Source organism: Buceros rhinoceros, unplaced genomic scaffold, assembly GCF_000710305.1.
Source record: "Buceros rhinoceros silvestris isolate BGI_N320 unplaced genomic scaffold, ASM71030v1 scaffold10526, whole genome shotgun sequence".
Classification (NCBI taxonomy): Eukaryota; Metazoa; Chordata; class Aves; order Bucerotiformes; family Bucerotidae; genus Buceros; species Buceros rhinoceros.
In genome coordinates this window covers 13,967-28,533 of record NW_010416919.1, presented here as the reverse complement: position 1 = coordinate 28,533, position 14,567 = coordinate 13,967, and the positions used below count along the sequence as shown (strand labels likewise).

At 44.5% G+C, this 14,567-nt stretch overlaps 1 protein-coding gene across 1 annotated transcript; it reads left to right on the top strand.

Annotated features, from left to right (window-relative positions):
* Positions 1–107: 107 nt before the first annotated feature.
* SFRP4 (secreted frizzled-related protein 4) lies at positions 108–6,902 on the top strand (the record flags this gene model as incomplete). Its single annotated transcript, XM_010137987.1, has 5 exons — positions 108–188; positions 481–546; positions 2,625–2,823; positions 4,846–4,909; positions 6,732–6,902. Coding segments are annotated over 5 exons (581 nt in total), but the record flags the coding sequence as incomplete, so codon positions are not given.
* Between the last annotated feature and the right edge of the window lie 7,665 nt (positions 6,903–14,567).

The following is a 14,567-nucleotide window of genomic DNA, read 5'->3' as shown; positions in this document are numbered from 1 at the left end:
CATCTCCCACCCCGCTGCGGGGCGCTCCGGGAGACGGGGGAGCTGCGGGACCCCCGCGCCGCTGCCCCGGGAGCCTCTCCCCGACAGCTTTCCTTCCCCGTTCGCAGATGTGAAGTGGACAGACTTCACGCAGGGCGTGTTGGTGCCGGAGAAACCCTCGGAGCCCAACTGCAAGAGCCGCGGCCAGGGTGAGCCTCGGGCACCCCCCCTACCTCCCCTTCCCCGGAGCCAGGACGGGGGAGCTGCGGGACCCCCGCGCCGCTGCCCCGGGAGCCTCTCCCCGACAGCTTTCCTTCCCCGTTCGCAGATGTGAAGTGGACAGACTTCACGCAGGGCGTGTTGGTGCCGGAGAAACCCTCGGAGCCCAACTGCAAGAGCCGCGGCCAGGGGGAGCCTCGGGCACCCCCCCTACCTCCCCTTCCCCGGAGCCAGGCTCCCCGCTGACACCCCTCAACCGTTTCCCCTTCTCTTCCTTTGAAGAGCGATGCAGGTGCAAAAAGACAAAGCCCACGCTGACGACCTACCTGGCCAAGAACTACAGCTACAGTAAGTGCGCGGGGGAAAACGCTTCACTTTGCCCGTCCCGCCCGTCTCTGTAACCCCCCACCAGTGAGGCAGCTCTGCGTGGGTGTTGCACCCACATCAGGTCCCATCCAGCGAGTGCGGTGCGAGGACACCACAGCTTTTCCAAGTGGGTTTTTGCCAAGGGACACCTAGCAGCCCTGTCCCCAAACCCACACCTGGCGCAGGCAGTGGTAGCGATTGTGCAGGTGACAGTGTGTTTGTGGTAAGAGCGGGGAAATGTTGGTAATGGGCACCGGGATCCACAGGTTGCTCTGCAGAGAGGGGGTTTGCTTCTGTAAAGGTCACTCTGATGTGCAATGACATGTAAATGGGAGCTAATGTGCTGCTTGGCCAGCTCCTGGTTTCATCTGGCAGGTGGAATAAACAGAGGTTTATCACCTAAATAAAACCTGGAAATGGGAATGAAGCTGAAGCAGAGTAAAAAGTTAGTGATTCATATATTCTTGTGCTTGGTAGGCAGAGTTTCGCCTGGTGTTCTGTAACATCAATAGAAAAGTCCTGTGAACTGTTGATTTAACAGGCGGTGTCATGGGCTTTTGCTCTTCATGGGCTTTTCCTCAGGTGACAGTTGCTTTTCCAATGGATTTATTAGTTCTTTTGCACTAGTTTTATTATAGCCAGTCGATTCCTCTTTGTCTGATGTCAAATGAAAATAAGTTCGTAGTTATTTGCTTCTTTGCTAGTATAGGGGGGAAAATATCCAAGCCCCGGGTTGGTGGGAATAATCAAGCTGAACATCTAACATCAAGTTCATTTTGGCATTTTTATGTCCTGTATTCTTTTTATATAGTTCCTTAATCCATCTCAGTACAGCTTAGGGATGTGGGCAATGAACCTCCACAGCTGTCTGAAATACGTGATAAAGCAGGGACGTCAAATGACGGTTCCACAATGAAAGACGGGAGTTAACCACACAAATTCTGATGCCAGCGACTTCAGCGAGAGTGGTGCTTGAATCAAAGCTGGAGGCTGGGATCCAGACTCTAATGCTGTTGAATTTGTGACATCAAGATTTTGTTTTTGAGACATAGATTTTTATTCAATCTCCTCTGAAATAAATAGCGATGCTCATATGGAAAATGAATTAGGGACAAGAGGAGGCAAATAAAATCCCGATGTTTCTGAAGTCCTTTAAAATAATATTTACAGCCAAATCGTATTTCTAGCTGGTCAAAACTTGGATTGATCAGGCTTGAAAGCAGATTATGAGTCTTCAAAACTGAAACCCCTCTGGTGTTACACATGTCCTGAAGAAGGGGTGAAGTGCTGCAGCGGTAGATGCTGCCAGGGTTTGCAGGGACAAAGTCAGCCAGGGACCAGCCTCAGCGCAATCCACACAGCTTCCCCGTCTTGCACCCGTGCAGATATGCACTTTTCCTCAGTAAAAGGTAAAAATGGGAATGTTTGTGCATTCAGAGTCAGAAGAACCTGTTTCAGAGTCTGTTCTATTGTGAGGATTTTACTACTGATGGATAATCCAAAGGCAGAAGATGAAAAAAGGTACGGACAGAGTAAGCACAACGATCCTAAATTTCTTAGGTTTTGACGTCTTGTTTTGAACCTTGCCTTCTTTCTTGTCTTTAAGAAAAGGCTTTAGATCCTGGATGCAACCAACAGGGAAATGCTATTGTCACTGAAAAGACTGAACTCAGGGTAACTGTCTGTGAGGTAAATTACTCATTACTTAATTGGCAGTGGCCAGATGTGGCTGTGGACCGGGACAGATTTCCGCGAGGGGTTGCTGAAGGCTGAGTCAAAGGCGCTGTTTGTGTGTGTGACTCCAGGCGAGATTGCTTGGCCTGATCTGGCAAAGACTGAAGCATGTTTAATTTCACAGTTGTCGACAGTCCTACTGAAAACCAAACCGGGATCAGGCCTCTGTTATTCTAAGCCGCTGGACGTGCCCACACATGAAGAAATAGCTCTAGTTTCACATCCAAAACAACAGCTTTCAATTTAATACGTTTATTTAATTTTGAGATGCGATTTAATTTCTAAGGCTGCGTGTTGGTCTCACGCCTCTGTTTTTCTAATTGCAGTCATTCACGCTAAAGTAAAAAGCGTGGAAAGAGGAAACTGCAATGAGATCACGACCGTGGTGGAAGTCAAGGACATACTCAAGTCTTCGATGACAATTCCTCTGTCTCAAGTGCCTCTTCTTACAAATTCCTCCTGCCAGTGCCCCCCTCTTCAGCCGAAGCAGGACGTTCTCATCATGTGCTACGAGTGGCGCTCGAGGTGAGCCCTGCTGACGTGGTGCAGGAAAGTCAGAGACAGCTGTGTTAGATGGGAAGGAGCACCAGCACAGCTCTTTCTGGTCGTGTTTTCTGAGTTACAGATATTCTTAACACTGCTGATAGTTTTTCCGAAGGTAACTCGCGCATACACCTTCGCAGTTAACTTCTTCCGCTCTCGGCTCTGCGCCGTGATGTGGCGTTTGCAAAACCGGGCTCACATGTGGAGCATGAACTCTGGTGGCATGAGGTGCTCTGAGTGTGTCGTTTAATGCATCGTGCAGCAGTTCAGGCATCTCCAGCTCTTTGGGAGTGTTTCTCCAGGACCGCTTCCCATAGGTATGAGCTGCTTTGTGGGCTACAAGCCCGTTGGTGGCTGTAGATGGTGGCAGGGCCATGTGGAAGGCATCGTTCTGCCTCACTGACCCCAGGGGAGGGGACAGGAGATGATCCACTTCTCCTGACTGCAGAGCTGCTGGAGATGGAGCCAGGCCTTCTCTGCTGGCCTATCCATACTTTGTACCGGTGCCATCAGCAAGATGTTTCTGATCCCACAGCTGTACCGGGACCAGCCAAAGCTGCAGCCATTGGAGCTCCGGCTCCCGGATGGCAGATGGAAAGTAAATACTCTCAGAGCAGCTTGCCAGTCTTGCTGGATGATTAAAAGACAAAACAAAACGAACTTTACCAGAGCTTTCATCTGGCAGTCAGCCTAGCCCCAGGCATGGGAGGAAATCCCACATGCTGGTCGGGAGGGGAGGTGGTGATGAATCACAGCTCCCTCCTCTCTCTGGGTTCCCGAGGTGGAAGGGGACATCCCATCCCCATTACCAGTGTGCACCAGTAGCAACAGGCGCCACCAGGACAGGTTGTGGCATGGGAGGTACATGTGCCTGTGTGCTGTGGGTCAGAGCTAAGGCTGTTCGTAAAATGTGACCATAGAACATCTACGTGCAGAACTCGATGGGCTGTACCCATGTTTTCAGTGAGTTTTATGCTGATACTTTAAAAGCATTTTATAGGTGTTTCTGGAAGTTGCCATCTGATGCCTTATTACTTTAGCTGCTTTTTAGTGAGCTCACAAATTTTATTATTTATGTATTATTATTTATTATACAGGCACAGTATTTCATTATTACACAGCACTTTGTCCCTCCAGGTCTGGAATTACTTCACAAGAATTAATTTAGAGCCCTCTATTAATGTTAGCCATTTTAGGGACACGTGCCATCGAGGAGCTCAGAGCTTTGTTGGCGTGGACCTTCGAGAGGCCTTCACGAAGGGGAGATTTCCAAAGTGGCAGATCACAATCTGCTTCTCCATTACTATGGAAAAACACACCATTCACTAAATATTTTGTGATGGTTTTTGAAGGTCACTGAGGTTTTTAATTTTGTATAGTGTACTGAAGTGGATTTGAAAAAGAAACATAAACTATTATATGTGTTTCCTGTTGAACCCAGCGGCAGGCAAACAGAAGGGTTTGGGTTACAGCAGCTTTTTAAAACGCCAGAAGCAAAACTGGTGGGAGCTGTAACACCACTGAAGTCAATGGCAAAACACCTCTTGCCCCTCAGCAGGGTTAGGGTCTCACTCTGTACTCTGAACAGAAGCTGCACCAGATGGACACCGTGTCGTGGTTTCATTCACCACAACGTGGCTTTAGCTTCAATCCCGTGTGTTCATGCTCTGGGAAAGAAAAGGAGAAGTGTGTCCTGTTGGTCCATCCAGAAACAGGGAAATGATATTAGGGCACATAAAGGCCCAGTATTTAAAAAAAAAAAAAAAATTCCAGTATCTCTGTGCTGTAGCATAGTTGTTTCTGGGTTGGTACGTAGATGGAGATGATTGTAAGTGGTCAGATGGAGAAAAATATTTTTCTGCCCATCATACCATGCACAGACACTGTCAGGACCAGCACCTACGGGTGCCTGTCAACCCCCGTCTGTGTTACACCGTCTGGAATGACATCTCAGGAATCAAAATCAGAAATATCTGTAACTTGTGTTTATTTCTTCGTTTTCAGGTTGATGCTTCTTGATGGATGTCTAGTTGAGAAATGGAAGGATCAACTAAACAAAAGATTTAAGGTAAATACAACCAAAGGGAAGAATGCTGATATCCTTGATTGAAAGTGAAGCACCTTCCTTCTACTTCAGCATCGAATAACTTGCTTGACTTTCAGATACCTGTTACACCTCTGGGTGTTCTTATTTTCACTTCGACATTTTCACACCTCATAATTACATGAAAGTGGAAATGAAAATTTCAACATTTTAGTCCTACATTTTGGGGTCTCTAGAATTTTGTTTCTATTTTATTTCCATTTTATCTGCAAACTGACCCTCAGTAGGATGGTAGGATGATCTTCGTGTGAACTCTGCCTCTATCAATGATGTTTCTCACTGGTTTCAGGGAATGCTAGGAAGAAAAGTTTATAGTGCAGAGAGCTGAGAGGCAGGAGCAGCAGAGGGCCCTGCTTTTTGGGGCTGTCACTCAGGAAAGGATGGATCGAGACAATGTCTGACTCCTCCTCACTCTTACGGAAGAATGTTATTTCTGGAATTCGGAAAAGGTTTTCAGGGCATTAAGGACACACATGTATATTTATTTTAATTATGAGCTGCTTGGCAATTGATAGAAAGGAGGAAAGAAGCTTTTAGCTTACAGACCAACATCTTGCAGGAAATTGTATTTGATGCTTTTATCATTCCCTTTTCTCCTCGCTTACTCATGTGAAACCTATGTGTGAAAAAGAAAACGTGCTTCAAACCTTTAAAAAATACATTGCTGTTGCAGATGATACCATGTGGGATTTAGGAGAATACTGCCATGTGGCTCGGACTCTTGAAATCCCGTAGGTGTGAACTTAATGCCCGTCACTGGCACACACAGTGTGTTTTATTGGCCTCCCCACACTGTTTTGTCATGTCTAATCACGTCTTGAAACGTGTTTGGACATTTGTTTCCAGACTGTCAAACAGATGCTTGCCTGCCAAACAGAATACTTCTCGAAACATGTGTCATTCCCTCTGATATTAAGAGTTCGTAAATTAAATCCTCATTTAAATGTGTTGGAGTGGGACACACCGAAGTGCCTGCTGATAGTTTTTTATGTTATAAAGATGTATATGATGACCCTGTGACGTGAGGACCATCAAGATGGTCAGTATGGAGCTAGTTAATCACAGTGGCTTCATTTTAATGCCCATCTGAAGACATGCATCAGCTTTTATCTCGAGTTAGCACTTAAAATGAATGTGTTGAGCTGTCTCTGGACCGAAGGAGACAGCTGTTAACATAACCACGGCATGGCTGATACCTCCTCTAGCCAGCACGAGAGTCTGAGTTGCAGCAGGGTCAGGGCAGAGATACAAATTAGAAGAGCTGGAGAGCACTTCTCTTGCTCCGATCACTGAGCAAACCCCTGCCTTTGGGAGTTTCAGAAGAGAAAGTTCATTAATAGAGGGGAGAGGTGAGACCCTTTCCAGGTTGTACCTCTCCTTCCTTAAAATGAGCAGTGCTGTTCCTAGGGGTGCGAGGCTGCAGTCTCTGCTGCGGTGCTGGGGGTCTCCCCATCTATTGCACCACCCAGCCGCAAAACCTGCTTTCTAACCGCTGCGCTTTTGGGTTTGGAAATCTGACAGCTCTTCTCTTTGGTGAGGTTGTTGCATTTCTGGAAGGGTGTGAGATGTGCACGCACACGCAGCGTGCACACGAGATGTGCTGTCGTTGTTTTCATTAACTTACCGTTCTTATTCACAAAAAGAATTTACCATTGTCGTTAACGGAACCGTTCACAGCAGCACTGGTATAAGTGGTTCAGGACAGCTTTGATTAAGTTTATAATCATAATTGTTTATGATTTTGTCCTTCCCTAACTCAGCCTCTTTGTCTCCTGCATTTCCACAGAGGTGGGAACAGAGACTGCAAGAACAAAAGCTGCGGACGGCCCGCAGTAAGAACCAGAACGCAGGACGCAGTGGCCAGAGTGGAGCCTCAAAACCATCAACCAAGAACACCAGCCCGCTGGTCAGTGGCCCAAAAAAAGCCGTTAAAATAAAAAATGGCAAAAAAGTATGAGCGTGAAGTTTCCCAGAGGAAAGACTTTTCCTGCATGATGAAGGTCACGATCTGGTTTTTGACTTAAAAACTCACGGCAGTTTCTACATAGACATTTTTGCTGCACTTTACTTTTAAAAGGTTTGCTTTTCCTTTCAAGCCACTGCAAGCCGTAGAGCGTAGGGTTGCACGAATACCTGGTAGGCATGTTCGAACTGCCTGAACTGGATTTTAGGGCTCAGATTTGCAATTCTAGATAGATCTAGCCTTGGCTGCCAGAGGTGTTAGCTCCTCGTGCCGGTTGCCTGTCCTGCTTCCCTGCCAGAGGTTGGAGAGCTGCATGGGTGGTGAAGGGTCCAGAGCACGAGTCTTACGAGGAGCAGCTGAGGGAACTGGGGGCCTGGAGAAAAGGAGGCTCAGGGGAGGCTTTATGGCTGTGTACAACTGCCTGAAAGGAGGTTGTAGCGAGGTGGGTGTTGGTCTCTTCTACCAAGGAACAAGTGACAGGATGAGGAAATGGCCTCGAGTTGTGCCAGGGGAGGTTTGGGTTGATCATGAGGAAAAATCTCTTGCCTGAAAGGGTTGTAAAGCATTGAAGAGGCTGCTCAGGGCAGTGGTGGAGTCCTCGTCCCCGGGAAGATTTAAAAGACATTGATGTGGTGCTGAGGGACATGGTTTAGTGGTGACCTGGCAGTCCTGGGTTGATGGTTGGACTTGATGATCTTAAAGGTCTTTTCCAACCTAAACGATTCAGTGAGGGGGCATCTCTTCTCTCCTCAGAAAGTGCACTGGTGTGGCAGTTGGTGAGTTAGTTGGTGAGTTAGTCTGGCGAGCCGAGAGCAGCTGAGGAGCGGCAGAGGGGTGGTAACCTCTGGCAGGCATCTCAGGCAGCAGCTACTGCAGCTGCTGGAGCTGCATCTGTCTGCCGATTGAATCCTGGCCCCTGTTCAGAGCGTTCAAAAGCATAGTTTACCAATAAGCATCTGGGTATGCGTTACGTGATTATTTCTACGTGTGTGCCAAAAATACGCTTACGATGTTAGTATTTGATCTTGTGGGTCCGTGTAGCAAAAGTGCATTGAAAGCAGACATTTAATTTTTTATTGTACTTCAGGCTGGCTTCTGTTGTTATAATTTCAAATATATTTAAGCATCTATTTGAAAAATCAGTATTTTTTGAAAGGACAGATGAAAGTGAAGCAGATCTGTAGAATTCTCAAAGTAACACTTGTTTTTGCTGTAATATAGCTTTGTTACGAGAACTGGAATGGGAGCATTATTCTAAACATAACTGACAGCTACTGTACAGTACGAAGGAGAAGACTGGGCTTCATATGGCTCAGTGTTCCTTTGGGTAATTTTTTATCATCTGGCACCATATTTCTAAATCTTTCTCTGATACTAAATAAATAAAGAAAGAAGGCTTGTCCCTGTTCCTGAACGTCTCAAAACAACTCCCTGTTTTGCTGATCAGAAGGTAGCGCCTACCCTGCAGAGAGTCACAGACAAAGCAGATGCTTTTATTTATGGCCGAAGTTTTACTGACTTAACATTCGCCATGTGAGGTATTAAAAGAGCACAACTCCAAGGTGGGATTTATGCTGTTCCTCCCAAGCAGCGCTTGGAGGAGGCAGGGTGGCTACCACTGCCTGGTTTCTTTTAACACATAAGAAGATCACCTGCATCTACGTCAGAAGAGCTCGTGATTGATAGACATCTGAAAGACCTTTGCGAACTCAGCAAAACTAAGGACTAGACTTGGCGATTCTGGTATCTGTAAAGCAAAAATGAGCATTTCTAAAATAGAGAGGAAAAAAAGGAGAGATCTGCACAGGTTAACATATGGAGTTAAAGTTGCTCATGTCAATATATTGATCTTTGTCATGACAAGAAATCCAGTGACATTTGCAGGCATGAAGTTCAAGGCGGAATATGCCAGAGTGCTGACCTGGTATTATCTAACGCAAGCTGAAGGCATAGATGCCAAGTTAGAATGCTTAAAACAAAGGGACAGTGGTGCTGCAGTCAAACAGAGAAATAGCTTATAGGGTAGTTCAGGGACCAACCCGAACCCTAATTACATGGTAATTGGTTGAACTTTGAGCAGTTGGTTAAAATATGCCAAGGTCAGCGTTTGAAAGTAGCCCTTCTGGGCCGGCACAGAACTTTGTCTCCACGGAACGTCTGCAGAATTAGATCCAAAATTCAGTCTGGGTACCAGGAATGCTTAGCAGATCCTGATTGCATCTATTGACTTGGTGGGAGTTAGGGGTCTTTGACATGTCAAAAAACCCAGGCCACAAACTTAGGTGTCTAAATACAGGCAGTACGTAAAAATCTTAATCCTGTAGAATGAAATGGAGAAACTGAAATCAAACTCAGAGGAGAGAGAATTTCACTGCGGGCAACTAAATGAGGTGAGTTTGAAAATGCTGACTTAAGCCAGCATGATCTAAAAGATCAGTCTGACTGGAAAGCTTCTGAAATAGTTTTATCTGCTGTGTAGCAGGATTTCTCAAGCTTGGATTTCCCATTGATCTCTATTTAAAATATCACCATAAATATGTATTAGGTTAGCTATTAAAAATGAACAACAGTCCTAGCAATGTGATGTTGAAACACCAAAGTCGTGATACTTCACTTTAACGAGTTTTATTGTGAACATCGTCAAGTGTGGTGTTTGTTGAATGAGACTTTTGGAACAGCTAGCGAGGCTTCGTCACAACATTACATATTATTTTGCAACTGTTAAAATCGAACTTTAATTTTTTTTTTTATATCAGAAAAAAGAAAGTAAAAATTCTTTTCTACAGAGAATTGTCACCATTCCTCCTCTAAGTCATGGGACTGAGGATTCCAGTGTTGGAATAAACTTTGATGCACCGACCCCGGTGTTTCCAAACTCCTTGACATTTTTGTGTATGCTTTGTGCTGACTAACTTCCATTCTAATATGGTAAAGACATGAAAGAAGGAAAGGCAATACAACCAAAAACGGGGTATTGTAACACAAAGAACTGATGTGCAGATGGAGGGACTAATTACTCCCTTACAAATTAAGGGAGTGTGTTTTCTCAAATCTTTTTTTTCCTACTTTTTAAGAAGCCATGGGACAATCCCATTCAATGCTAATGTAAGTCACTCCATTTTGAAAATTCTTTAGTTATTAACTCAAGTGAGTTAATATGGAGTATTAACTCCAGTGAGTATTAACTCAAGTGAGTTAATAACTCATTAACTCAATGTTATTAACTCAAATGAGTTAATAATTGTATCATCGAATGCCAGCTGAATCCAGACCCAGAATATCCTCGCCCTCCAGCCCACTGCTCTTCCCTCACAGAAGTGTGAAGCAGATGTTGGGAGCAGCAAGGGTTGTTCAAGCAGGTGAACAGATCCTCCTGCCTCCCCACATCGCCCACCCACCACTTCTGCTTCCCGGCACGGGGCAAAAAGACTCGCTTCTCCTACTGTGCATCGGTGACCAGGTGTAGTCATCGCTGGGTTCTTGGACACTAGCACCAGAGTCAGGAAACCTCCGTTTAGCAGAGTGGGCAAATAATTTGCTGATGGATGAAAGTAATTACTGAAAAGTTAACAGGCCAAAACTTGGAAGTGTCACGTGTTTTTTTCTCAGTGTTAGAGCTGCCTTCCTACTGAGGGGTTCGGCATTTCTTTCTCATAAAGTAAAAATTACCTGGAACACCGGACAGATGCTTCTAGCGCGATTCGTACAGCCTCCCCAACACGGGTGCCCAGTTTAGTGAGAAGCACCGTTGAATATTTTCACTGAATGTTCTAACCTCAGTTCCAACAGAATGAAACCTGAAAAAATATTGACTCTAATTGTGAATTATTGGCACCGTTTTAGAAGCTCACTGTAAATGCAGATCACAACTTTTTTATGAACCACATTAAAAAAACCCAAAACCTCACAACCTCTCTCCAACAAGACCTGAGTGACCCGGTCACTTTAATTCAATTCACTGTTGCAGCTTTGCTACTTCTGTATAGTCATTGCATATAACTGAGAAATACATCCTGTACAAATAAAAAAAAGCTTTTTGAGTCCAAAATACTCAAACAGCTCTTAAATTATTTATCCAGCATCGTAACCTAGGTTCCAAATGAATGAAACCTGAAAAAATATTTACTCCAATTTTGCACAACCACCACACGCTTTTTGGTTGCTCTTAGTAGTTGAACGTAAATGCCCATCTGAAAATGTTTCCTCAACCAGATTTTTCTGGTAAACCGCATCAGCTCCAATTAATTTTGTAAATAAATATGAATCCATCAAGAAACAATCAAAATTCTGTTTCCATTTATAGTCAAAAAACGATGACTCGCAATATGGAGAGAGGTACATTATTTCTAATTAGACCTAGTCAAGGCTGTGTGGGAAAACTGCATTCAGAATTTCAAGTGCTGCCACTGTGTTTCCTGTAACATCTCTGAAATTAAACACTGGTCTTATTGGAAGGTGAAACAGGATTTTGAGCTTGGATATGCAGTGAATTCAGAGGCTCCCAGGTTGCTGCCAAAAGGCTTGTGGATAAGCCGGTATGGCAAGAAGAATAAAGGAAAACATCTGGAAAGGAGGACACGCTTTTTCCTCTGGATGAGAATACTAAGATCAACCCCCGCCCAAATACCTTAAATACATCAGATGGTCAGTGTTAAAGACAGAAGGTTCGTGAATGTGTCAGAGTGATCAAGAAATGCCCCAACCAGACCAGCCCCCTCAATATTCTGACTCCTTCTGGTTACAGCAGGATGAAAACTTCAGTTGGTAGATACTTGGCGCACATCAGTATTTATCCTCTGAGCAAGGTGAGCAGGAAGCTCATCATTTGCTCACAAAGAGCTGTGGGTACCGCGAATAGATCCTTGCGAGGTCTGACTTGCCCGCCTTGCTCTTGCAGCAGCAGAGCAAAGGAAAAACAGCGCAGCGGAACACAACCGCAAACTGATTGACTCCATCTTCTTGGCAGCGAAAAACGGTTTTTCCCCACTTCTCTTATTTTATTATGCAGTAATTCAGTACAAATAGTCATTACAATTGGACGTACTAATTCTTCTTAAACCGTATCTTGAGATTTAGAACCAGCTTGTTTATCTTTCTAAACCGAAACAGATCTTTAATATAGTCTTAGTGTCAGATTATGATTTCATTAAATTTCCTAAACAAGGAAATATGTGGTCTGCTGTACAAATAAACATGCCCTGTGGTTCCATTTCTGTCCTGCTGGGACAAAAATCAGAATAATAATTATGTTATCTTTTGTTAGTGTTGGAAGAATTTTCACTGCATCTCTGCACCACCTAATTCTGCGCTGAACCACAAGACATTTTCTAAATAAACGGTCAGGAAGGTCACATTCTCGTTTGACCTGGCATTTAGATGTGAGGTAAAAGGGCAGAATCAGACTTTCTGTAAGATTTGTAGGCAGAGGGGTTGTGTGAATTGAATTGCAAGAAGATTTCCATCGGTGGAGTTTATGTTGGAGCGCATTCCTCCTGGCTCTGTAAATGCAAATACTCGCCAAGTCCGTCACAAGTGCTCAAATTCTTAAAAGTTACATCCGTGTCTATGTCACAGTAATATAAAATGCAAAGAAGAGTGGATGGCACTTGAAATGCTACCTTCAATACTACACTGTTAAGCTTTTAAAAAGAGAAAGCAATCTCTTAAAATACTGACGGTCTGGAAATTACCATGCTTTTGAAGGTGTATTTTGATAATTCTACAAAGGTCTGGATCTCAGAGATACAAAACCTTTGTGAATTTCAATCTCTTAATCTGCTGACCGAAACATTTTTATTGGTTTGAAATGTATCTTTTAAATTCCTCCTTTCCAAAGCTGCTAAAAGACATTAAGATCAGGAACATATTTTGGAGGACAAATCAAGCATTAATAAATAGAATGCTTCCACGGTTCAGTTTGGGTTTGGATACTTACGTGACATGAAAAAATCCTGTCATAGCTCTGCACATAATATTTCAGTGTAACCTACTGGATCCTTTTAACCGAGTGCAAAACGGATCATAATTGACCCACGTGAATATATGAACCCAAATAAGTGGAATCCTTTAACATCTAACAGTTGAACCACACTGCCAAAAATGCTGCAGTAAGAGTGATGAGGTGGAGGATGAAGGTTGGTGGTTAAGGAGGCGGTAACTCAGTATATAAAATTATATCACACTTAGGCAGAGGTACTGTACCCTTACAGCGAACTGAATTTCTGAGGCCAGTGCAATAAATGATCCAGAGAATTCAAAACCCGTGTATGATACCTGTCAAGCTATTTGTTTGGGAGCTGCCGTCAGAAGTTTCATCACCTCTTAATAAGACATAAACTCATTTTGCTGTTTTCAGCGTTTCTGCTCCTGTCAAAGAATAATCCCATTTAAACTTTCAACACGGTATTTGCCCCACTGGTAGAGAAGCCATTAACTCTAGCAAAGATCTCAGGAAACAAGCTGAATCGGTGTATCTGAGAGTGCTTCTTGGTTTCGGTTGTGCGCCAGCACCCAAAAGACCCGAGTGCTGAAACAATGCCAGAAGAACAGCTCTAATGGGGTTTTGAGGTGAAAAACAAGCCAAAGAACATGCAGCGATTCTGAAGTCTGCTTCTCAGAACTCACCTCACCAAGGCGACGTATAAATTCTGCACCAGTCACAGCTTCCTACAGGCTCACTGGCCTCCCATGGAGTTAACGGCGGTAAAGCAGCTGTAGTGAAGAAGGGCCACCAGGAGAACACTCAGTCCAACTTCTGCCGGAGGAATGTCTACAATAACAAATGCCCCATCTCAAGAGAAATATTTGTCAGGAAGCTCTTTATACCAGCTAGTGGTATTGAATACAAAGGAAACAATAAACTGAGTATGAGAAAGACTCGGTATATGTTGAGGATAGCTGTTAGGTGAGAGCTGATTTATATTTTACTTCCTCCAATATATTTGAATAAATGGACTGGAAAGGACCTTCTAGTTCATTATCCTACCTGTGACAGGAATTGTCAGATGCTTAGGGAAAGGATAAATACACAAGGCGAATGTTTTTCATGGCCCTGAGGGAACCAACAGATCCTAATGGCCCTGAGCAGCCTCATGTGAGATGCACACTCATACCACTGGCCATCGGGTCCAGGAGCCCGGTTTAAGCTCACACCTGGACTTAATCCCTGCCTGACCTTTGTTGCAGGAATACCTGTCTCTGGCCCTTTTGCCTGTTGTTCCTGACTGGAGCCTTGAAGGAGTCCTGGACCTGATTCATTGCTTGCTTTGGCTGGGATTGTGGATGGACGTGGCTCCCCAGTTCTGCTGGGATGCTGCGGGGCTGCGCCCCACCGGTGAGGGCACAGCTTGGCTCCTGGCTCCTTCTCCTTTGTGAAGCACTTCCTCACCTGCTGCTGCTCCCTGCCCATGTTGTAGCAGTGCCTCTGCTACCTTGCAGCATTTCTCCTTTGAGGCTTCTGAGCTTGAGGACTCGATCCACATCGTAGTGGATGTGTCATTAACGGTGGTTTAATGACCTTCCTTGATCGTGTTTTTTTTTAAGGTAGTTATATACAAAACATCTTGAACTCCTGGAACTAGTGGAAAGGCGTAAATTTGTCAAAGTGATAAAAGAAAAACTATCTACTAAGCAAACACAAAGAAATCATTGCGAACATCA